Genomic DNA, 23066 nt, shown 5'->3' on the forward strand with positions numbered 1-23066 from the left:
CTCTATATATATATATATATATCCATAAATTCACATAGAGACCTTGATATCTTGAAGAGGCTCTTTTAATAATCTAGGCTAGAGATAGTAAATGGCTCTCATGGGGGGCAGAAGATTAGAAAAAGGTGTGGGGAGGAGGGGGTAAATTTCAGAGCTATTTAGGAGTTAGAAGTCACAGCTCATACCTACTTCAGAATTGGAAGGGACCCTATTTTACAAATCAAGAAAGTGAGGCACAAAGTCACTGTACAGTTCATCCAGAAAACATGGATGGAGTGAGTGTGGTCGAGAGCACAGCTGACCATTCCAATCACTGCTCTGTACCAGTTCCATGCCAGACCCTCTCTTCCAGGTGGGTGGGTGAGGCCAACCGAACCCCCAGTCCAGGGTGAGCTCCCTGCTGCTTCCCAGTTTTTAACCCTGCAGTGCCCAGACTCAGGCAGGTCTCCAGCAAGATCCAAGGATTGAGAAAGGATTCCATTTCCTGAGCACCTGTGGTTTGGAGCGGGGAGGGGGCACCATCTGAGATATTTACAGGCAGAATTGTACAGCAGTCAGACAGACTTGGGTTTGAACTATGCCACTTACTAGCCATGTGACTTGGTTAAGTTTATACTTCTCTGAACTTCAGTCTCCTCATCTGTAAAACAGGGATAACAATACCTATTTCATAGCACCTGGTCTTTGATGAATGGTAGTTATCATGATCTCTAATCTGTGAGGAAGGGTTTACATAGTCTCATTGGATAAATGAGAAAATCAAGGTTCATGGAGGTGAGGTACTTGGTAGATCTCAGTGGGTGAATGTCAGCTTCAAGAAAGCAGGGACCATGTCTGTCTTGGTCACCATTATATTCCCAGGGCCCAGAAGAGTGCCTGGTGCATAGTAGGAATTTGATAAATGTTTATGAATGAATGAATTGGATCTGACTGGCTTCAAAGACTCTATGCAATTTCCATTTGCCCTTCCAGGATGGTGCGGGTGGTGTCCCAGCTAAGGACCTCAGAGAAGGCTTTGGGAAGGCTAGGCTGAGCTGAGACCCCAAACCTGGTCTCCTGACTCCTAATTCATGCTCTTTGCCCTTCACTGAGCTGCCTCAAGATGGAAAGGCTAAACTTTCTTCAACCTAGGATCTGGCATATTCTTTTATCTTCTTTGTTCTCCTCACACTTCTCCTGCTTAGTTCTATCACTGGTAGGAGCAAATGACAGGAAGAGCATTTGACCCCGGGGCAGCAACTTCTGTGTAACAGTGGGCAAGTTGTTTAATCTGACTGGAACTTGGTTCCTCATCTACAGAATGGGTAAATTGACCTACATCTTTCCCAAGACTGTTGCAAAGATTAAGGGAAATAATTGGTATGAAAGAGCTATGTGGGCTGTTAAATGCTTACACATGTGAGAGGCTAGTGATTTTTTTTTTTTTTTACTGTTATTAGCATCACCTCACCTAGCGTCCTGTTTCCTGTCCAGACAGTTGTTCAGTTGGGTCATTCACCTGTGTTTCAGGTGGAGAAGGGTTGAGGTTTCCCCTGACACCTAGAAAACTAGAAAGGAGTTGTCACTTACTATATGTATTACTTGGGACAAGTTTCCTCACAAGATAAGTAGGGATAAAGGTTCCAAACATTCAAGGCAAGCTAAGGGTTCAGGTGATTTTAAAAAATCTGAAATCACTAGGCACAATGCCTGACACAAAGGAGATTTTTGTTTGGTTGGTTTTTTTTTTGTTTGTTTTTTTTTTTTTTTTTTTTTTTTTTTTCGGTACACAGGGCTCTCACTGTTGTGGCCTCTCCCCATTGCGGAGCACAGGCTCTGGAGGCGCAGGCTCAGTGGCCATGGCTCACGGGCCCAGCCACTCCGCGGCATGTTGGATCCTCCCGGACCGGGGCACGAACCCATGTCTCCTGCATCGGCAGGCGGACTTCCAACCACTGCGCCACCAGGGAAGCCCACAAAGGAGATTCTTAATGAGTTTTGACACATTTGTTGACTCTCAGAAGTAAAAATAACAGTTAACAGATACTGAGGGCCTTCTATATGCCAGGTACTGTACAACAATCCTGCAAGGTAGGGATTATCATCTCCGTACAACATCATTCAGTTTCATAAGTTGGGACTTACCCAAGGGCACATAACTAGAAAACAGCAGAGCTGGTGGGACTAGAAATCAGGCCTCTCTGACTGCAGGGTGTGAGCTCCTACCAGTGTTCCCCACTCCCTCAGAGCAGATGCCCTTAGCTCGGTCCTGAAGTAGGCAGAATGATATACCTAACTGGGACATGGTATGTGATTAGAAACAGTTAACTGAATGAAGGGATGACACTCTCTATCACCTTCAAACATATTCAAGCTTACAGCAGATGCTTTATATATCCAGAAAATGTTTGCAAAGAGTATGTATTATTTTTTAGTCAATATATACTAAGGCTGCTCAAAAATATTCATTTTTCTTTTGTTTACTCAACATTAATGTACTGCTTACCATGCCAAGTGCTAAGGATGTATAAGGTCACAAGGTCCCTGCCCTTAAGGAGTTCACAGTCTGATGGGGGAACATAAAATAAGCACTTTATCAGCATGTATGTAACTAATATGTGCACAGTAGGTGTTCGAACTACATGTGGTAGGCCCACAACTGATGAATAACTTAGAGCTCCTCAAATGCAGTAGATGTCTGACATATGGGCAAAGTACTGGTTTGATACTCAAAGTAGATGCAATAAACCTATTCAGAAACTGCTCACAAACATGCACACAATAGGGGCAGATGTACACATAGTAGGTACTCAAATGCAAGACTGAGGCTATACACAATAAATACAATCCATGTACACAAATATTTGATAAGTACACTGTAGGCTCACAAATGGGCAAACAGTAGGTGCTTCACACAGTGGGCACTGGTAGGATACACTCAGGCTTATTTTGTAGGTGTACATGCCACAAATGTGGACATGATAAAAGTGCACACATAACAGTTGAAAGTGTTCATTAAAATGCTGACTGACAATGACTCTCTGGGGTTAAGAATGGAAGCCCCATCTCTGAGAGGCCTCTACACGCAAACTTGGACAAAATAAATATTTTCTTCCTCTCCTCGGGACCCAGGATTCAAAAAATCCGCAATCCCCGGGGAGGGAGCAGTATCCCGACTTCCTTCGTTCAAAGCCCCAGAGGTATCAGCGCCTAGAGCTGGGAGCGGTGTACGCCTCTCCTAATCTGCGTGCCTGCAGAAGGGTCCCTTGCAATCAGGCACCCGAGGCCGCCTTCTGTGGCCCACACCGGAAAGACCCGGGAGAAAAAGAGCGTGTTGGGCGGGGCTCGCGCCAGGGCTGAGGTCATAGAGGGGGTGCCAGTTCGGACCCACCACCCACCAACGCCAACTCCTCTTCCGGTCTGTCTCCATAATGCGCATGCGCAGCACTGGCCTTTAAACGTGCACCGCCGGCCCATCCGGAAAGAGGATCCGGTAGTTAATTACAACTTTGTCCCTCCGCCGCTGAGGCGGACTATTTTCTCTCAGTCTGGGAAGCACTTTTCAGTTCCTGCTTCCTGATAGGGAATCCACGCCTGCCGATTCAGCTCAGTCTCCACGGGATGAAGGCTCCCTAGGGCTTGGCCTCACGCACGTTATACGGGCTCGGAGGGACACCCTGCGGAGGGATCTGGTTTGTTGTGGTGAAGGGAGGGGGGAGACGCTGACAAACCAAGATGGCGGCGGCGGCGATGAAGGCCGCGGTGGTTGGGAGGTAACTGTGGTGTTGAAGGCTGCGGTAGTTGGGAGGCAGCGGCAGAGTTTGGAAGGAACGGAGCAGGACGAAGAGGTGGTAGGAGTAACGTCAGCCTGAGCCTCCCAGAGCGCGGCAGCTACACGCCCCCTGGGCCCTCGGCGGGCGGCGACCGCCCCGCTTAGGGCCTAGTCCCCGAGCAGTGCCTCGGCTTCATACAGCGGCGTCCGCCATGAGTCCTTAAGGGCCGTCCGAGCCCTCCAGTCCTGGGGCCCACCATGGAGCCGGGGTCTGACGACTTCCTACCGCCGCCGGAGTGCCCGGTGTTCGAGCCTAGCTGGGCAGAGTTCCGAGACCCTCTCGGCTACATTGCGAAAATCAGGCCCATCGCCGAGAAGTCGGGCATTTGCAAGATCCGCCCACCCGCGGTAAGGCCCTGGGCTGGTGGTCGCCGGCGACCAGGCCGGGGATGATAAACTAGAGTAGGGGGCGGAGAAGTCTGGAGCGGAGGGCAGCTCGAGGTGTGGGGAGATGGGGTGGCTGGGACCGTTGTGGATGCGACGCGGGTCGGAGAAAGGGTGCTGGGGCCAGGGGTACTTTCGTGGTGTGAGGGCCCTAGGTGGGAGACCCACCCCCACCCCCCAACTCCCACCCCGCCCTTTAGAACTACTCCTAGTAAGGTTCAAGACAGGGATGCCTAGTGGCCCCGGGGAGAGTTCCCAGAGAGGCACCCCGCACGTCTCTTGGTTACCCCAAACCACCTAGGTCAAGGCTGCTCTAAATAAGGCTTTTCTCCCATTTACTGGCATCACTTCTTTTCAGGCAGGCAGTGTGGTTTAATGGAAAGATCACAGCTCTGAAGGGAGATAGACCTTAGTTCAAAACTCCACTCTGCAGCTTACCAGCTGTGTGACCTTGGACAAGTAACGTAATCTCTCTGAGCCTGTGAAATGGGTCCCATGAATGGTTATTTCGAGAATTGGATTAAACTAGGTAGCGTCTGTGTGTAGTAGGCACTAGATAAGTGGTAATTATTGTGACTGCAAAGGTGTTTGATGTGGTCATTGGTTTGCTCCTATGTGGGTTGACTCATATTTACGCACACCCTCCCAGGCCAGTCCATTTATGATAGTATTCTGGGCTGGTAAACCAGTCAGGAAATCAGTCTCACAGGCTCTGTCTGGCTCCCCTGAGATGGGTTTAGGGAATTGTTCCCTTCTTCTCCTAGTCGAAGGCAATATCTGGGCCTTTCCTGCACATCACCGCCCAGGCTTGACTTCTGTGGAGAGTCTTGGACCAGTCAGTTTGGGGTGAGGTATATGAGTCCTTACCAGAAGATTTCTACTCTGACCTGTCCCAGGATGTAGGAGATCCCAGAGGATAGGATATTCTTGGACTCCCAGAAACAGAATGGACGAATGGAAGTCTGCCTCCTTTGGAACCCTTGATTCCCAGATGTCAGTGACAAAGGGTATATCTTTGCTCCTAGGCCTGGCTTCAGGCCAAGAGAAGTCCCCCAAGGGCTAGGATAGGCTGCCACCTTGCTAGCATGGAGGGAAAATGATGATATGCGTTGTTCAGTCACCACTTGGGATTCCAAGGGCAGGAATTGAGTTTGTCTGGAACAGGGTATTTTTGAGTAGGTGTCTCCTGGCTGAAACCAAATGGGAAACCCTGCTGCCACCTGAGGAGGGCACCATAGGCCTCCTTATTCAACTTGGTGCTTTCTGGTGTTCAGCCATACATCTAGGCTGGTTTCAGATGGATCCTCTGGGAGGTGTTGGGTAAGCTAACTTCTTCCTTGTTGGAGCTTGGCCACAGATCTCTGAGGTATCCTTGTCCATGGTGAGGAAGTGGCAGTGGGTAGTGAGAGGTCGGGAAGGCCAGCAGAAAGAAGAGGCTGGAGTCCTGGACAGCATCAAGGAGGCACTCCCTGAAGTGGCCGGCAGGCCTATGGGAAAGAGGCATATCTGATATAAGGGGTAGTTGAGGCTTGAATTTTCTATCCCATTTTTCTATCTTGGACTTCTTGGGGCAGCCTAGCCATGTGCAGGTATTGTTACACTTCTTTGGGGGACCAGGGGTGGGATAGGTGACATGTCCCTGGTGTGTGTGTGTGTGTGTGTGTGTGTGTCCTGCAGGGGGCCGTCCTTTGTTATGCTTCTTTTCTCTACCCCAACACTGTACTTCCCTCTAATCCAGGAGACGTGGCTCTCTCTGGTTTTTGTTCTGTTTTCCCCTCCTGTAGGGCTGCTCCTAGGCCTCCTTTAGGCAGCCGGGACTTCTGGCTGGAATTTAAAGCACTCACCCAAGTGGTGCTTGGGCCCAGAGTGGGAACCTTTGTATGGGTGGGTGCTTGGAAATTGAAGGTTTGCCTGAAGGGCCATTTGGATTCTGAATTGCTAGGCAGGTGACTGCTACTCTTGGGGAAGGTGGGTGAGAGAAGAGTGTTGGTATACTGGAGTAGATGCAGGGGAGCTTGGAAGGGCCTTGCTTCCTGCATCAGGTAGCCAACCATTTTATCACCATCATGACGTAGTGAGTATTTGGCACATGGGAGTATGGGACTGAAGGCAGGATGAGGGAGCTTGTAGGTCCCAGGGAGAGCCAGGCAGGGAGATTTGCTGAACCTTTCCCAGCTATCTGTTGCATGCACAGCTCCTGCTCTAGGATTTCATACTGCCATTTCCTGTCAGGTTGCTTGATGTTACACTTATTCTTATCTAGAACTTGATTCAGCAGGAAAGAAAGGTGCCTGGAGTTTGGGGTTTGAGCACGTTTCTGCCTGGGTTACCTGCGCTGAGGGGAGTGCCCTACTGATGGGAGGCAACAGGGCATGGGGAGTTTGTCTGGGCTTGAGCCATATCATTTTAGTTTGAGGTTTTTTTGTCGTTGTTGGGTTTGTTTGTTTGTTTTTGCCCCTGCTTCACTGAGTCCCATGAGTTTGCTACCTGCTTTGGGGGGGGATATGTGTGCGTGCAAGTATGAGTCCTCTGGCCCCTTTCTGGTTTTTTCTTTTTTTAAAAAAAATAATTATTTTATATTTGGCTGCATTGGGTCTTCATTGCTACTCATGGGCTTTCTCTAGTTGTGGCAGCAGGGGCTACTCTTCATTCCAGTGAATTCCACTGCTTACTGCGGTGGCTTCTCTTGTTGCGGAGCATGGGCTCTAGGGCACGCAGGCTTCAGTAGTTGTGGCACACGGGCTCAGTAGTTGTGGCTCGTGGGCTGTAGAGCGTAGGCTCAGTAGTTGTGGTGCACGGGCTTAGTTGCGCCGCGGCATGTGGGATTTTCCCGGACCAGGGCTCGAACCCATTCCCCTGCATTGACAGGTGGATTATTAACCACTGTGCCATCAGGGAAGTCCCTGGCCCCTTTTCTCGAAGTATGTGTACAGAAGAGGCCAACAGCTTTTTCTTCTCTTTTACTGTCCTCCTCCCCCGCTTCCATATGTATGCACTTGTGCATGAACAGTTGTAGCCTGGTGTAGTGCAAAGAGCCTTGGACCGGAGGTCAGAAGACAGGGGTTCTAGTCTTGGCTCTACCACTAACTCAGCATGTGATTCTGGAGAAATCATATTTCTTCTCTGGGCCTCACTCTCCATTCATTAAATGAGGGCACTGGTCTAGGTTACTCGAGGTTCTTTTCACCACCCAAGCAGGAGCCAGGGTTCTGAGGAGGAAAGGACTGCATGGGGGGCACTGGTGGGGGGCAGGCGGGCATTGGGGAGGAGGCTCTTCACAGCTGCCCTTTGGGCAGGACACAACAAGCTCTGCCTTGGAAGGACAGAGTTTCCCCCACTTTCATGATCTTTCCCTGACTTCCCTCCTTCTCCCCAAATCCTCCTAATCTTTGCTACCACAGTCAGTGGTGCATCCCAGCACTTAGGACACCCCTCCCCCCTTCCTCCCCTGCCTCGTCCTGTACTGGGCAGGTGTTTGAGAGAGGACCCACAAGAAGCCTTTCTGACCAGGTGAGTATTGCAAATTCTTGCTCCTTGTTCTTCCCTGCAGTGTCTGTCTCAGGCCTTTTAAACTGAGAGAACAGACACTAAAGGCCCAAAGCTTTAAATCCTGCCCAAATTGGAGATGAGCTACCCTGCATGTGTATTGGGTAGTGAGGTCAGCCTTAGATGTCAAGTCTTAATGATGATTCCTTTGAATAACATTTTCATTTGAAAACCAGTTTAATTTTCATAACAGTCTTACGAGGAAGCCAGGGCAGGAGTTCATATTCTCACCTTACAGTTGAGAAAACAGGTTCAGAAAGGTAATATCCCTTAACTAGTAAGTAGTGGAGCTAAAAAATGAACCCAGGTTTTCTGACTCCAGATCCTGTGTGCTTTCCAGTACTTCCAGACTGTGTGTAGGTCCTATGCCTAGGGGATGAGGAGTTAATATGGGCATAGGGAGAGCTTCAAGTCAGCTGTTTTGGGCCCCATCTCTCTATTTCTTAAAATCCTAGCACTGTACTGTTGCAGGGACTCTGAAGACATTTCCCAGAGTATGTGCATGGGCTGTTGGGTGTGGACTTGAGGGGCTTCTAAATCCCTGTAGTGAGTTGTGTGTGTATGGGTTGGGTATTTGCCAGGTTGAAAGGTCTGACATGGCTAGAGGTCTGGGAAGGCATGAATGGGGTGCTGAGCTGGTTTTGGTGCACCTCTGGTCTTGCACTATGCTGGAATAACCCAACTCCCTTTTCTCCTCTGTACCCCCTCAGGACTGGCAGCCACCCTTTGCTGTAGAAGTGGACAACTTCAGGTTTACTCCCCGAATCCAGAGGCTGAATGAACTAGAGGTAAGATGACTAGCAACTGGTGGTGGGGTTGGGAGAATGGATACCTGAGCTCTGATCCCACTTCCCTCCTACCTTGTCTGTCTAAGGTACTTTACCTAACTAGGCCTTTATTCTCTCTTCTGTGAAATTGCCTGGAGGGCATGGAGGAAGCTTTAGAGCTCTGAATATAACCAAGAGCAGGAGCATTTAGCATCCTAAATCTGATAGCCCCAAGGCTGGGGATGGCCCTTTTCCACAAAGGTTTACTACTTCTGAAGCTCCCCTGTCAACTAACCTACCCTGCTTGGGTCAACAAAAGAGAAATATGGGGCTGGTTGAGACCCTTTCTTGCTGGGCCAGCTGAATGTGTCCTCATCTATCCAATTCATCTACAGCCCTGTGCTTCCTACCTTTCTTCCATGGTGCTTGGTAAGGTGGGAGGTGAGGTGGATAGGCAGGAACAACTCAAGAACTGGTCTGTGAGGAAGGTGGAATGGTTACAAACTTGGACAGAGGGTCAGGCAGGTAGGCTTTTCCCTCTCCTTTATGTTCCATACAGGAAATCTAGGCCATTTGCATGGGTAAGGTGAGGTTCTCCACTAAGGACCTGAGAATGCCCCAGGGCAATGAGAGTAGATGCCCTCAAGCCAGTTCCAGGTAAAGTTCTGGAGTTTCCCACGGAAGGTGTAGGGTAGAGGTATGCTACCACTCCTCTCCCTCATTATTATGTATCCTCAAGCCTTACTAGATGTCTGGGGGTGTGGGGGTGACTATTAGGCCCAACCGGATACCCATTACCTAAAAGCGTACTGGTCTTCTAGACCACAGTTCCTCAACCTTGGCACTGTTGACATTTTGGGCCAGGTAATTTTATGTCGTGGAGGGCTGTCCTGTGCATTGTAGGATGTCTGTCAGCATCCCTGGTCTCTACCCACATAGTACCCTCTCCTGGTTATGGCAACCAAAAATGTTTCTAGGCATTACTTAAATGTCCCCTGGAGGGCAAAATTGCCCCTCATTGAGAATCACTGTTCTAGAGTCCGTCTAGGTGCTGTTCTGGTCAGGGCAAAAAACATCTCTTGTATGGGGTACAAGGTACTTAGAGAAATGGATCTGACCAGGTCTGCTGGGGTATAGCTAGGACAAGGTGTAGCCTACCATGGGACAGGGGCAGGTTTTCTAGAGAGAGAGTGCTGGCTAATGAGGGGGAGGGGCAGGGATGGGCCACGGTTGGAAAGCTAAGGGGTTGAGGGGGAGGGAGTAGGGTTCCTGGCCCCTTAGGGATTCTCATAGCAAAGGAGCCATAGGATGTTCCTTTCCACAAATAGACCTTACTTTTCCTCATCTGTGAAAGAACTGTCCCTGTTTTCCCCTAATGGGATCAGAGCAAGGTAGTGAATGATAATGACTTACCCAGTTCTCCCTAGAACTAGGCCTTCTGATTTGGGTGAGGTGGTTATAGACTTGGGGCCTTGGGGAGCCCTTCTTGGGTCACTGAGATTTCAGGAAAGCATGGTACATGCCTTGTTCCTAGAATCTTTGGCTCACATTGGTTCCTGGGTAGGCCAGATGCCAGTGCTGCTTTGGTACACCATCTCAGTTCTTTAGGCCATTCTATCTTTAGCATGCACTCTCACTTTTCAGCCACCATGGAACAAATTTCATGGTGCATGTGAAGAGGTGAATGTTTTCTTTTGGAGCTTTCATTCTCTGAAACATGCCTAGAGTTTAGATTTAATTCCAAAGTTCCAGAGGGCATTCACTGTTCCTCTCATAAGTGTACCCTTCTGGGGTGAGTAGACTGGGCAGTTTTTTATTTCCCTCATAATCAGAAAACGGGTCCAGAGAATAGAACTGATTTACCCAAGACTATACAGCAGATTATTAGCAGAGGAAAAGCAAAAACTTATGTTATTTGACACTCAAAAAATCTTTTGGTACCTGCTGTGTGACTTGAGGAAGCAGGGACTCACTGTAAAAGAGATAACAATACTTCTACAGCCCTGTCAGGGAGATTGAAAAAGAGTATATGTAAAGCTTTGGCTGTTATGACTCGACCTGCTCTGTTTTGGGACCTTGGGCTTCTCCTGTTGCCTGGAAGGTGGCAAAGATAAGAGAGGTGGGCGAGGTGCTACCTAGAGTTGGGGATCCAGTTCACTGGGAGAGGCCCTGGGTAGTGAGCGGCTCTGCATCCCTTCTCCTCCCCTAAGATTAGGCCAGAAGATAGGGGTCAGGTAGAGGGGGAGGCCAGCCTCTCTGAGCCATTTTTTCTCCAGGCCCAGACGAGAGTGAAACTGAACTACTTGGATCAGATTGCCAAATTCTGGGAAATCCAGGGCTCCTCCTTAAAGATTCCCAATGTAGAACGGCGGATCTTGGACCTCTACAGCCTCAGCAAAGTAAGAACAGGTTTTTCTCAAACCCCTCCCCACCCCACACCTTAATATCCTTGGTACTCTGGGGGCCACCTTGGTTTGGATATTGGATCTCTAGGCTACAGTGGAAGGGGCACAGCCTGGTAGCACACAAACTGTCATCAGAACTTCTCGGCATCTCTTGGCTGCAATTTGAGTCTGAGTGGTGGAGGTAGGAGGGGGTAGCCTCCAGTGAAGTGAGGGGCTGGAGTTGTCCTCGTTGTTCTTTCTGTACATACACACAGCACATCCACGTCCCTTCCTGCTTGTCCTTACAGATCGTGGTGGAGGAAGGTGGCTATGAAGCCATCTGCAAGGACCGTCGATGGGCTCGGGTGGCCCAACGCCTCAACTACCCACCAGGCAAAAACATTGGCTCCCTGCTACGCTCCCACTATGAACGCATCGTTTACCCCTATGAGATGTACCAGTCTGGAGCCAACCTGGTGGTAAGGATGCCGAGCCGGGGTGGGAGTAGGCTTTTCCCTGCCAGGTGCAGATTTCCACTCTTAATGGAACTGGTTCAGTGGAGTGGACTGGAGACCTGGAGAGGTCTGGGGCGGTGGAAGGAGGGATGGCATAAGTAGAGGCATGAGAAGAATTCCAAAAGTGTGTGCTGGTGTCAGTGGCCAGTTGAGTAGGGCCTATTGGGTGGGTGGCGGGGGGCGTGGTGCATGAAACCACGGCTTTGGTTGCCATTGGGTGAGGGTACAGGGAAGTCCTTGCTGTTGGGAGCTGGGGCCCCATGCCCTGACCCTTACCCCTCACCTGTCCCCAGCAGTGCAACACACGTCCATTTGATAATGAGGAGAAGGACAAGGAATACAAACCCCACAGTATCCCCCTTCGACAGTCTGTGCAGCCCTCCAAGTTCAACAGCTATGGCCGGCGAGCCAAGAGACTGCAGCCTGATGTGAGTACTTCCCTTCTTCTAACTTGGAGCTTTGGTGGTGAAGAGAGTCCTCTCCCTTCCCTCTGACCAAGGTTCTCTTCCCTATTCCACTCTCCCTTCTCTTGGTTCTCTGAGTTCTGAGCAGTAGTGTGCCTCTCTCTGGCTTCACTCTTGCTCTTCCTCTACTCAGCTGAGCTTCTGAGCTGGGTTTTGATCTGTTTGTATAATAGCTTTTCTATGTCTGGTGTTCTTGCCTGCTTTGTTCCTTTCCTGACTCACTCTGCTCATAGGGGAAGAACTCTTTTTCTCCTTATAACTATATCTTAGCCTCAAGAAGAAGCTTATGTGCCGGCATTCTTCTTGGCATTGGGGATACAACAGAGAACAAGATACTGTCCCTGGGCTCACCGAAGCATGTAATTTACCAGATCATATTAGTCACTGCCATTTATTGGTAGATTCAAATACTTAGATTTCTTTATTTATGTTTTCCTCAAACCCCCTTGTAACTGTGAGATAGGAGTTAATATTCTCATTTTACAGTTGGAAAAACTGAGATCCTGTCTTAATTTAATTCCAAAAGAAGAATGAGGAGGGAGTTCACTTACCCTCAGTCTCCAAAAAGCAATCTGAATTCTTGCCTGGGCCCACCTATGCCTCCACCCTGGCATGAACTCACGTGATAGAGTCCAAGCTGTTGTTCTTTTAGGATGGGGCAGTCTGCCCAAGATAGCAGTCTTGATTCATTTCCTTCTTTCCTCCCAGCCGGAACCCACAGAGGAAGACATTGAAAAGAATCCTGAGCTGAAGAAGCTTCAGATCTATGGGGCAGGGCCCAAGATGATGGGCCTGGGCCTCATGGCCAAGGATAAGACTCTGCGGAAAAAAGGTGAGGCCTGACAGGCTGGGGCAGTATGAAGAATGGCCTCACCAGGGGCGAGGAGCCTGGGCCGTGACTGTTCAGACTTGTACTTCAGAGCCATTCTTCTTTCTCCCAGATAAGGAAGGGCCTGAGTGCCCCCCCACCATAGTGGTGAAGGAGGAGTCAGGTGGGGACGTGAAGGTGGAGTCACCCTCACCCAAGACCTTCCTGGAGAGCAAGGAGGAGCTGAGTCACAGCCCAGAGCCCTGCACCAAGATGACCATGAGGCTGCGGAGGAACCACAGCAATGCCCAGTTTGTAAGGACCTAGCCCTGACTTCCTAATGCTCTGCTTCTCATCCCTTCAACAAGCATTTCCCCAGCATGGCACTGGACCAGGTGGCATTAAGCAGAAAAGTGGGCCTGGTGGGCCCTGCCCTCAGGTAGCTCACTTAATTGGGGAAACAAGGCCAACTCACATGGAACAAAGAACAAGAAAGGGTGCTCAAGTGCTGTCAACATGAAGTGCTGGAAGGGTGCAGAGGAGGAGACTCCCTTTCCATTGCTTCAGGATAAAGGCTAAGCTCCTCATTACCATGCATGATCCAGTCCCTGCAGACCTCTAGCCTCATTCCCCAGCACTGCCCACCTTACTCGTTCTGCTATAATCACACTGAACTACTTGTAGGTATGTTTGTTTTTTTCCCGAGATGTGCCATGCTTTCTTTCCGCATCCTTTGTACATGCTGTTTCTTCTGCCTGGAAAAGTTTTCCCCTGTGCTCTGCCCCATTGCCAAATTCCAGTTTGCCTTCAGGTCTCAGTCAGTTTCAGGTGTCACCGTTTTAGTGAAGTTCTTCTCAAGGCTGTTCCTCCTTATCTCCAGCTGATTGGAGTGCTTCCTCCTTTAGGTTTCCATAGTACCCTTTTATGGGCTGCTATTGGCAGTTTCCACACTGCCCTTTAATTTTTATGAACTTGTGCCTCTGGAGTACTGTATGCCTTTAGAAGGCAGATGCCATGTCTTATTTATCGCTGTACTGAAGAGTCTAGCATAATGTTGAACACATAAGTGTTCAGTAAGTATTTATTGAATGAATAAAAATGGGGGATTCAGGACTGAATGTAAAGACTCTGCTGTCACAGCTCTACAGTTAGTTTATTTGGGGAGGTGGTACGTGCATGCAGTTAAATTCCAGGCCTTGCATGACTAACCTATACAGGGCCGTGAATGATCCAGCCAGCAGGCAACGTGGGTTTCTAATGGAGATCTTTGTGGACTAGGGTGCTGTCTGGAGGAGTCTGATGTTTGAAAGGCTGGACAGGGCTTAGGTTGATGAACTGTTGCCTCCCTCCCCTGGCAGATTGAGTCATATGTATGCCGAATGTGTTCCCGAGGGGATGAGGACGACAAGCTCCTGCTGTGTGATGGCTGTGATGACAACTACCACATCTTCTGCTTGCTGCCTCCTTTGCCTGAGATTCCCAAGGGTGTCTGGCGGTGCCCAAAGTGTGTCATGGCGGTAAGGACTTCCCAGCCCCAGTCTGTGTCTGCCTCACAGGCTATCCTTGCCTTCCTTCATCCGGTCTTATTGAAAGCAGCCTCCTAGCTCAGCCACAGTCTTATGTTTTGGGTCCCTGGGGTGGCTAGATTGGGCAGAACTTTGGGAGAAAGAAAAGGAGGACACTCAGCCTGTGTTCTCTGGGAGCTCTCAGACCACCCCGGGAGGTGAGAGTCATGATTAGACAGATCATATGTGGTGACATATAATCAAATGTTAAATTGTGTGTTAGAAATTCAGATGTAGGAGTTCAGAGGACAGGAAAGTGACTAAGGGTAGTAATCAGGGAAGGTGTCAGCAATGAGATTTGGAGGACAGGAATATGAAAAAAAATGTTCTTTTGATTTCCAAGTTTTTTATTCTTTGTTTCTTTTAGAAAGCTTGGAAAATAGACAAATTACCTATCATCTCACCACCTAGAGACAACCATTGTTAATAGTCTGGTATATTTTCTTCTCATCTTTTCGTTGTTGCGTATATATAACTATCTTTAACAAGTTTGGGATCTTACTGTATATTTTCATTTGTTACTTTATAATCATTTTTCTATATTAAATTTATTCATGGGTATGATTTTTTTTTCCTTGTAGGGGGTCCATCATGTGGGTATAATATTTAGGTATTTTCCTTCTGTTGTGATAATTAGATTGGTTTGCAGTGTTGTAGATTTTAAATACAAGAGGCGGGCAGGCTTTCTAGACTGGGGGATGGAGGAGTGCAAGAGTAAGGATACATGGGGATAATGTACCTAGTGCAAGAGAGGCAGTGAGGAGAGCAGCTGAAGCAGCAGTGAGGGCTGAGAGGCCTGGGAAGTCTTCTAGTTCCATGTCATGAGCCTCCTACCTTGATCCAAATTCTGGGTGCTTGTCTACATCTCTCCCTGGGTTTCTGGAGAGTAGACGCTGACAGTTTCTTGCCCTGTCAACTGTGGTCAGAGACCAGGTGTGCACATGCACACACACTAGACACACACAAATGAGGAAAGAGACCAGGGCAGTGCATAATGACCTTGGTAGTGGTGGGGATTCCTTTAGGGAGGAGTTTGGATACCAAAAGTATCATAGACAACAGACTGTCAGGTCTACTTGGCTCTCTTCTCTAAGTGGTTGTGGGCCAGTGGACCAGATTGACATTTAGTTTTCAGACATGAGCAGAAGGTATGTCTGACTGGGGTACATACATCTCATCTAAAACCACGAACATAGATACAAAGTGAGTTAGACACACGTCCTTCCTGTCTTATGAGACAGTGTAAAGAACAGGGATAGTGTGGGGTTTGACACTAGGAGTTGCTTCCTTCGTTTCCCATCCTCCAAGCTACTAGAATATTCAGTGTCATTTTCCCAGGTCTGTAGTTCCAGTCTGGGCATAAAACTTCTTTAAGCATCCTGTATAAAGTCACATTTTATCTTGAGAGAAAAAATAGTGGCAGAAGAGCATGGGGTAGCATATTTAAGTCCGAGCCCATGGTTGAGATAGTGAAGTCGTAAAGGAAGAGAAGAGCAAGAGCATGGTAGAAGTGCATGTGGGGAATGAAGAGACTAACTGTGCTCAAGTGCTAGGAGGAAAAGGTAGAGCTATGATGTGAGACCTGCCTCAGGGGCCTTCAGTACAGACCTAGGGCTGTTCTCCCTCCTGACTCCTACCCCATATTCCAGCTCCGCTTTTGAGGATTCTCCACCTCTTTGCCTCTGCCTTGGTGACATGTTCTCCTTTGGGTTTCAGGAGTGTAAGCGCCCCCCCGAAGCCTTTGGCTTTGAGCAGGCTACCCGGGAATACACTCTGCAGAGCTTTGGCGAGATGGCTGACTCCTTTAAAGCCGATTACTTCAACATGCCCGTACACGTAGGTGATGGAGGGCTGGGGTAGTGTCAGGGCTAGGGTCATAGGTGCCTGATGGTCGATAGCTCTCCTGGGTCAGTGGGGCCAGGATATGATGGGCCACAGTCATCTGCTACCCCTGTTCCTTAGATGGTGCCCACAGAACTCGTGGAGAAGGAATTCTGGCGGCTGGTGAATAGCATTGAGGAAGATGTGACTGTTGAGTATGGGGCTGACATCCATTCCAAAGAATTTGGTAGCGGTTTCCCCGTCAGTGACAGTAAGCGGCACCTAACCCCTGAGGAGGAGGTGAGTAGGTGATTCATGGTTATGTCAGCTGTGTGACTTAAGCAAGTCGTTTAGTATCTGAAAGACTTAGTATCTCCATAGGATGGGGACTATTATGCCTACCTTATATGGTTGCTGTGAGATGTAGATGGGATGATATGTGTAAAGAACACAGCCTAATATCTGGCATGGCATCTCCAGTCATGAAATGGGCGTGTTTTTTTGTCTGTAGTATCCATTTTACAAATTTTATAAGAATTAAATGAGAAGGTATATGAAGTACCTGACAGGGTGCCCGGCTCATTCATAAGAAGTGTTCAGGGACTGGGATTGTAAGCGCAGGAAATAATGAGGCCCTAGGCCTGTATCGAGGGAAGGGTACATTTTGGTCCAGAGCAGGGGCTTTTAACTTGCAGATATTTTGGTGGGTGGGCACATCTATAAACCTCCCTAAAATTGAAGTAAAGTGAAGTGAATTGAAATTTTGTGTGTATGCATTTGATGGAGACAGGGGGAAGAACACCTATATTATTTCTTAGATGTTTCAGAAAGGTCTATGACCTCAAAATTAAGGTTCCCTGGGCTAAAGATCTCCGCTCCTTAGCAAAACTCTCATCCCTTTCCCACAAATACCTGACCTGACAGGAGTATGCTACTAGTGGTTGGAACCTGAATGTGATGCCGGTGTTGGAGCAGTCCGTACTGTGCCACATCAATGCAGATATCTCTGGCATGAAGGTGCCCTGGCTCTACGTGGGCATGGTCTTCTCAGCCTTTTGCTGGCATATTGAGGATCACTGGAGTTACTCCATTAACTACCTCCACTGGTGAGTGGGGTCCTGGAGAGCCAGGGAAGCACTCAGGGTGGGCTTCTTCAGTACCATAGGTGTGTCCACTCTACATGTCTCCTTTCTGCTTGGCCAGGGGTGAGCCGAAGACCTGGTATGGGGTACCCTCACTTGCAGCAGAACATTTGGAAGAGGTTATGAAGAAGCTGACACCTGAGCTCTTTGATAGCCAGCCTGACCTTCTGCACCAACTTGTCACCCTCATGAATCCCAACACCCTCATGTCCCATGGTGTGCCGGTGAGTGTCCAGGAAATAGGGGCAAGGTGTAGGAATGAGTTAGTGGTGTCCTTTGTGGTGGTGGTGGTGGTGGTGGTGGTGGTGGTGGTGGTCGTGGTCGTCATTGTCTGGAATCTACCCCTGCCCCTTTCTCATTCCTATTCTATCTTAATTAGGCTATAGGTTTGACAGAAATAATAGTGGTTAGAGATACAATGTGATGGTGAGCCCTCTGGGCCTGATGTTTGAGGGCAACACCTTAGGGATGGCTTCCACCAGTGGAAAAGGGAAATAGAGGAAGGACTGGGCAAGACAAGTCTCCTTGCTCTTAAGGGCACACATCATTTCCATTCACCTCCGGTTAGTCACAGCTTAGTCACATGGCCACATCTAGCTGTGAGGAAAACTCGAAAAATCTGATTTTTATTAAGGATGGTCATTGTACCAGCTACAAATTGGAGGTCATGTTATTAAGAAAGAGGGTGAGAATGAATATAGGGGTACAACTAGCAGTCTCTGCTATACTTTCCATATTGTGACCCTTCTTGGAGCAGTGGGTAGGTCTGTTTACTTATTTAACAGGTCAGAATTCTGTGGTGGTAATTAGTTTGCAATATATAAGTGTAGCAAATCCACATGTAGTACACCAACATGTTATATGTCAACTATATCAATAAAGCTGGGACGGGGTCGGAGGGAAGTAACCTAAAAAAAAAAAGTGTCAATATCTTTCAGCATTTAAAAAAAAAAAAGCTGAACCCAGAGTCCTGACTTGTCCTATTCTCCTTCTCTGTGGACTTCTCTCCCACCCTGGGTATACATCCTGGCTTACCTATAAGGGGCTTTATATTCCTGGGAATTTCTGACGTTGATTAGTATCGGCCAGTTTTCTGGTGTGGATGTTAAAATAACCTGATCAGCAGTCCTGTAGAAACAGGAATGAGTACATCTTTCACCTCTGCTTTGAGTCTTATTCATTCTGTGCTGCTACTACTCCCCACTCCCTTCAACCCCGTCCCCCCAAAACCATCCTTGGCTACCCTGCTGCTTAGTCTAGTGTGTGGGACATGGTAGGCAGTCGGTACATATTGAATTAATATCTCCTTGAAATCCCTGGTCATCTGTACAGTAGGTCAATGGTTCTCACCTGAATTTCTTCTTGCCTTCAGCTTGTTTTGCTATACTATATAACCTATGAGTAATACTTCTTATTATGCATTTAGTGACTTAACCAAGGTTTGAGATATATAGGGAATTAGAGGAAATGCATTCCTTTTCCCTCTCTGCATCACCCCATTTAAGAATTACTGGAAAAAAAAAAAAAAAGGAAGAATTACTGGGCTCAAGATGTAGAAATGACCAAGGGCCCTTCAAGTTATGCTCTTCACAAGTAGACATTGGGTCTGACCTTTCCTCAGACTCCTTTCTTCCTGACCCACAACATCAGTTCTTTCCCACAGCGTCAAGGAGAATTACAAGAGTAGAAGAGGATTCTCCTTAAGGATTCAGACAGCTAAGATTCATATATACATACATACATACATATATATATGTATATATATATTCATTCAATTCTAATCTCTTTTTAAAAAAACTTTTATCACAGACTTTTTTGCTTCCACCTCCACAACATTTCTCCTGCTCATGGCTCCCCAGCTTCTCTGGCCAGCTGCTGCTTCACCACCCCACCCTCTGTCTGCCATGCCCTTCCTGGAGGTAGTTCCCAGCATCTCCAGGCTCTTTGGACTTGGCAGTATCCCCTCAATCCAGGACATCTGATTTTCATATTCACATGTTGGCAGGCTGCAGTTTAGCCAGCTGGAGGTCCCTCAGAGCTATCTTTGGCCGCACCCCCCCCCCACCTCACCCATCTTCCCCTTTGGTGAGAGAAGGCCATTTCTTTTTATAGATAGAGGTATATAGTATAAGTATTTTCATTATAAAAGAAACACCCCCCCCTTTCCAAAAAATGGCAGTAGAGAGGTCATCTCTATTTCCTCCACATTTTGTTACCTTTCCATCTGTTTTTTATGTAAGTTTTGACATGACAGTAATCAGTGTATGGATTTTATAATCTCTTTTGTTAAGTTTGATCATCTAGAATGGCATTGTCCAATTTGGTAGCCACTAGCCACATGTGGCTCTTGAGCACTTGAAACATGGCTAGTCCCAACTGAAGTGTACTGAAAGTATAAAACATATGTTGGGTTTCAAGACATTGTATGAAACAGAGAATGTGAAATATCTCACTAATACTTTTGTATACCAATTACACATTAAAATGACAATATTGTGGATGTATTAAATAAAATACATTGAAGTTAATTTCATCTGTTTCTTTTTACTTATTTAATGTGGCTACTAGAGAATTTAAAAAGTACATATGTGGCTGGCATTATATTACTATTGGACAGTGCTGGTCTAGAATGATTTTTTACTTCCTCACCATGAACTATTTATAACCATCTTTTTTGAAAAACGGCTTTATTGCAGTATAATTTACATACCATAAAAATCATGCATTTTAAATGCACCATTCAGTGAATTTACAGAGTTGTGCTACCATCACCACAATCCAGTTTTAGAACATTTCCATCACCCCAAAAGGACCCCTTGTGCCCTTTTGCAGTCACTCTCCATTCCAACCGCTAGTCCCAGGCAACCACTGATCTGCTAACTCTAAAAATTTGCTTTTTCTAGACAGTTCATATATATGGAATAATATGTGGTCTTTTGTGTCTGGCTTTTCACTTAGCATACTATTTTTGAGGTTCATCTATGTTACAGCTTGCTTCAGAACTTCATTCCTTTTTGTGGTGGAATAATGTTATGTTGTATGGATGTACTACATTTTGTTTGTCCATTCGCCAGTTGATGGACTTTTGGGTCATTTTTTAATAGCTGCAGAATGTGAGGTTAGCTTTCTAAAAAAAAACTGCTTAGGAAACAGTAAAGTGACATTGCCAAAATGAGGGTGCATTAGGTTCTATTTCTAGCTCTGCTACTTGAGGCTTCTGTGGGACTCAGTTTTCACATCTATAAAATTAAGGCTGGGACTAGATCATTCAGCAAATACTGCTAGAACTCCCTCTGTGTGCAAGGCCTCTGGTCAGCACCGTGAAAGCAAATAAACTAATCCCTGCCTTTAGTCATTTGCAGTTGAGTAGAGGACAAAGTTGAGTAAACAACTAGAATAAAATATTAGAGGTGCTACAAAAGAACAACAGACTGGGTCATTAGGAAGTGGGGGTGTGGGGGAGGTCAGGAAAGCATTTGTAGGAAGTTGAAGGAAGAGTAAGAGTTTGCCTTTGGGGGCCGTGGCTTTATAATGTAGATATGGGGATTCAAGTGAGGGGTTCTCAGCAGGGACATTACATAATCAGGTTTGTATCAGCGATTTTGCTTTCCAGAGAGAAGTTATTGGTCCCCATACCAGCACTGTACTTATTTCACTGTGTCTTCATCAGCATGGAATGTTCATTTTAAAAAACTTTGTGAGACTTCTTGGTAAAGACAGCTAATTAAACATACACATGGCTACTTCCATTCCTTACTGAAACTTCACAAAATGGCACAAAGTGATTTTATTTTTAAGGTAAAAAAAAATCACAGAGATGGGGAAAACAAGAAAAGAGACAATGATAAACAGAATTCTTGAAACTAGGAAACAAATAAGAAAACTGAATCTTAAGCCAGTTCTGGAACATCTGAGAACCAATCTGATTTATACCTCAGTACCCACCAAAGGTTCAGTAGTTGGTTGCAGCAGACATTCCGGGAGTAAAGATGAATGGGGTAAAAATAAAGATTGGTTCATATTTATATAAGAAGCTATGAGAGGGACTTCCCTGGTGGCACAGTGGTTAAGAATCCACCTGCCAGTGCAGGGGACATGGGTTCGAGCCCTGGTCTGGGAAGATCCCACATGCTGCAGAGCAACTAAGCCCGTGTGCCACAGCTACTGAGCCCACGTGCCACAACTACTGAGCCTGCGTGCCACAACTACTGAAGCCCATGCACCTAGAGCCTGTGCTCCGCAACAAGAGAAGCCACCACAATAAGAAGCCCAAGCACTGCAACAAAGAGTAGCCCCCGCTTGCTGAGACTAGAGAAAGCCCACGCGCAGCAACAAAGACCCAAAGCAGCCAAAAAAAAAAAAAAAAAAAAAAAGCGGCAGCAGCCATGGGATCCCCACCCACACTGGGCAACTGGAAATGTGACCCTCCCTCACTCTAGCAAAAGACTGTGAGATTTACTTTCAAAGAGGTTGAAATAGATCTCCGGATTGAGGTCTTCTAGGTACAGTTGAGAGTAGAAGTATAGTGAAACTAGTAGGATTCATTGTATACCTACTGAATGCTGAGGTTCCCAGCCATCTTCCTCCATTTGGCTCTTAGAACAATAGCAGCCAGACCTTTTTCCTTCAGGCAAAAAAAATAGGAGAGTTTTCTCTGGGGAAACTGACTGGCCCAAAAGGAAAGACCTAGAGTTTCCCAAACTAAGTGGCTTCACTCTACAGTGGCTCACAGTTGACAAACTTCACCTCTGTACTCAGAACTTTCATTCAGCCTTTTCATTTCTTACTCTTGAATATTAACTAGATAGCCACAGATTAACAGACAACTGAGAAAACTCTAGAATAAACAAAGTAGAACCAAATGGTAAAAAAGCAGCTTGGACAAACAGAGGCTAGGCAGGGAGAAGTAAACTTCAAAAAGAAAAGGGAAAGAAACCTTATTAATACCTTCAGAGATGAGCATATATTGCAAACATAAAATAAGAACAGGATGCTATTTTAAAAGAACATGCTGAGAACGGAAATTAAAATTAAGATAGCAGGGCTTCCCTGGTGGCGCAGTGGTTGAGAATCCGCCTGCCAATGCAGGGAACACGGGTTCGTGCCCCAGTCCGGGAAGATCCCACATGCCGCGGAGCAGCTGGGCCCGTGAGCTGTGGCCGCTGAGCCTGCGCGTCCGGAGCCTGTGCTCTGCAACGGGAGAGGCCACAACAGTGAGAGGCCCGCGTACCACAAAAAAAAAAAAAAAAAAAAAAAATTAAGATAGCAAAAGTGGAAGATGAAAAAAAAATAAAAAGCTTAGAAGATAAACAGTTAAAGAAATCTCCCAGAAAATAGAAAGATAAAGATGGAAAAAGGGGGCTTCCCTGGTGGCGCAGTGGTTGAGAGTCCGCCTGCCGATGCAGGGGACACGGGTTCGTGCCCCGGTCCGGGAAGATCCCACATGCTGCAGAGGGGATGGGCCCGTGAGCCATGGCTGCTGAGCCTGCGCATCTGGAGCCTGTGCTCCGCAACGGAGAGGCCACAACAGTGAGAGGCCTGCGTACCGCAAAAAAAAAAAAAAAAAAAAGATGGAAAAAGGTAGAGAAAGTTCGAGAATTTGTTCTGGGGTTTCAATATTCAAATAATTCTCTCTGAAAAGAGAATAAATGAAAACTGAAAGGATCAAATTGTTAAGAAATTGTTCAAGAAAATTTCCCTGAACTGAACGACAGTTTCCAGAATCAGAGGGCCTACCCAGTACATGAATGCAAATAGATCCACACCAAGGTATATCTGGTGAATTTTCATATCAAACAATGGGACCAGAAAACTCCTACAAGCTTTCTGAGAGAGAAAACAGGTTTCATTCAAAACATT

The 23066-nt window shown here is 47.1% G+C and overlaps 1 protein-coding gene across 17 annotated transcripts in view; it reads left to right on the top strand.

Moving 5' to 3' along the window:
• The first annotated feature begins 3679 nt into the window (after window positions 1-3679).
• The window catches only part of KDM5C (lysine demethylase 5C), a 31767-nt gene continuing 12380 nt past the window's right edge, over window positions 3680-23066 (top strand). For 3 of the 17 annotated variants that reach the window (XM_059051296.2, XM_067023957.1, XM_067023960.1), the window contains exons 1-12: window positions 3701-4159; window positions 8452-8529; window positions 10785-10907; window positions 11201-11371; window positions 11701-11835; window positions 12580-12703; window positions 12813-12994; window positions 14038-14196; window positions 15961-16080; window positions 16207-16365; window positions 16990-17171; window positions 17269-17431. In XM_059051296.2, coding sequence (XP_058907279.1) covers window positions 4010-4159; window positions 8452-8529; window positions 10785-10907; window positions 11201-11371; window positions 11701-11835; window positions 12580-12703; window positions 12813-12994; window positions 14038-14196; window positions 15961-16080; window positions 16207-16365; window positions 16990-17171; window positions 17269-17431 — 1746 coding nt within the window. In that variant the 5' untranslated portion in view covers window positions 3701-4009. Of the gene's footprint in view, window positions 4160-8451; window positions 8530-10784; window positions 10908-11200; window positions 11372-11700; window positions 11836-12579; window positions 12704-12812; window positions 12995-14037; window positions 14197-15960; window positions 16081-16206; window positions 16366-16989; window positions 17172-17268; window positions 17432-23066 lie in introns of all 17 variants that reach the window. The other 14 variants (XM_059051302.2, XM_067023959.1, XM_067023963.1 and 11 more) reach the window with 9 other exon arrangements.

The sequence above is a fragment of the Kogia breviceps genome, chromosome X, assembly GCF_026419965.1.
Source record: "Kogia breviceps isolate mKogBre1 chromosome X, mKogBre1 haplotype 1, whole genome shotgun sequence".
NCBI classification, from domain to species: Eukaryota; Metazoa; Chordata; class Mammalia; order Artiodactyla; family Physeteridae; genus Kogia; species Kogia breviceps.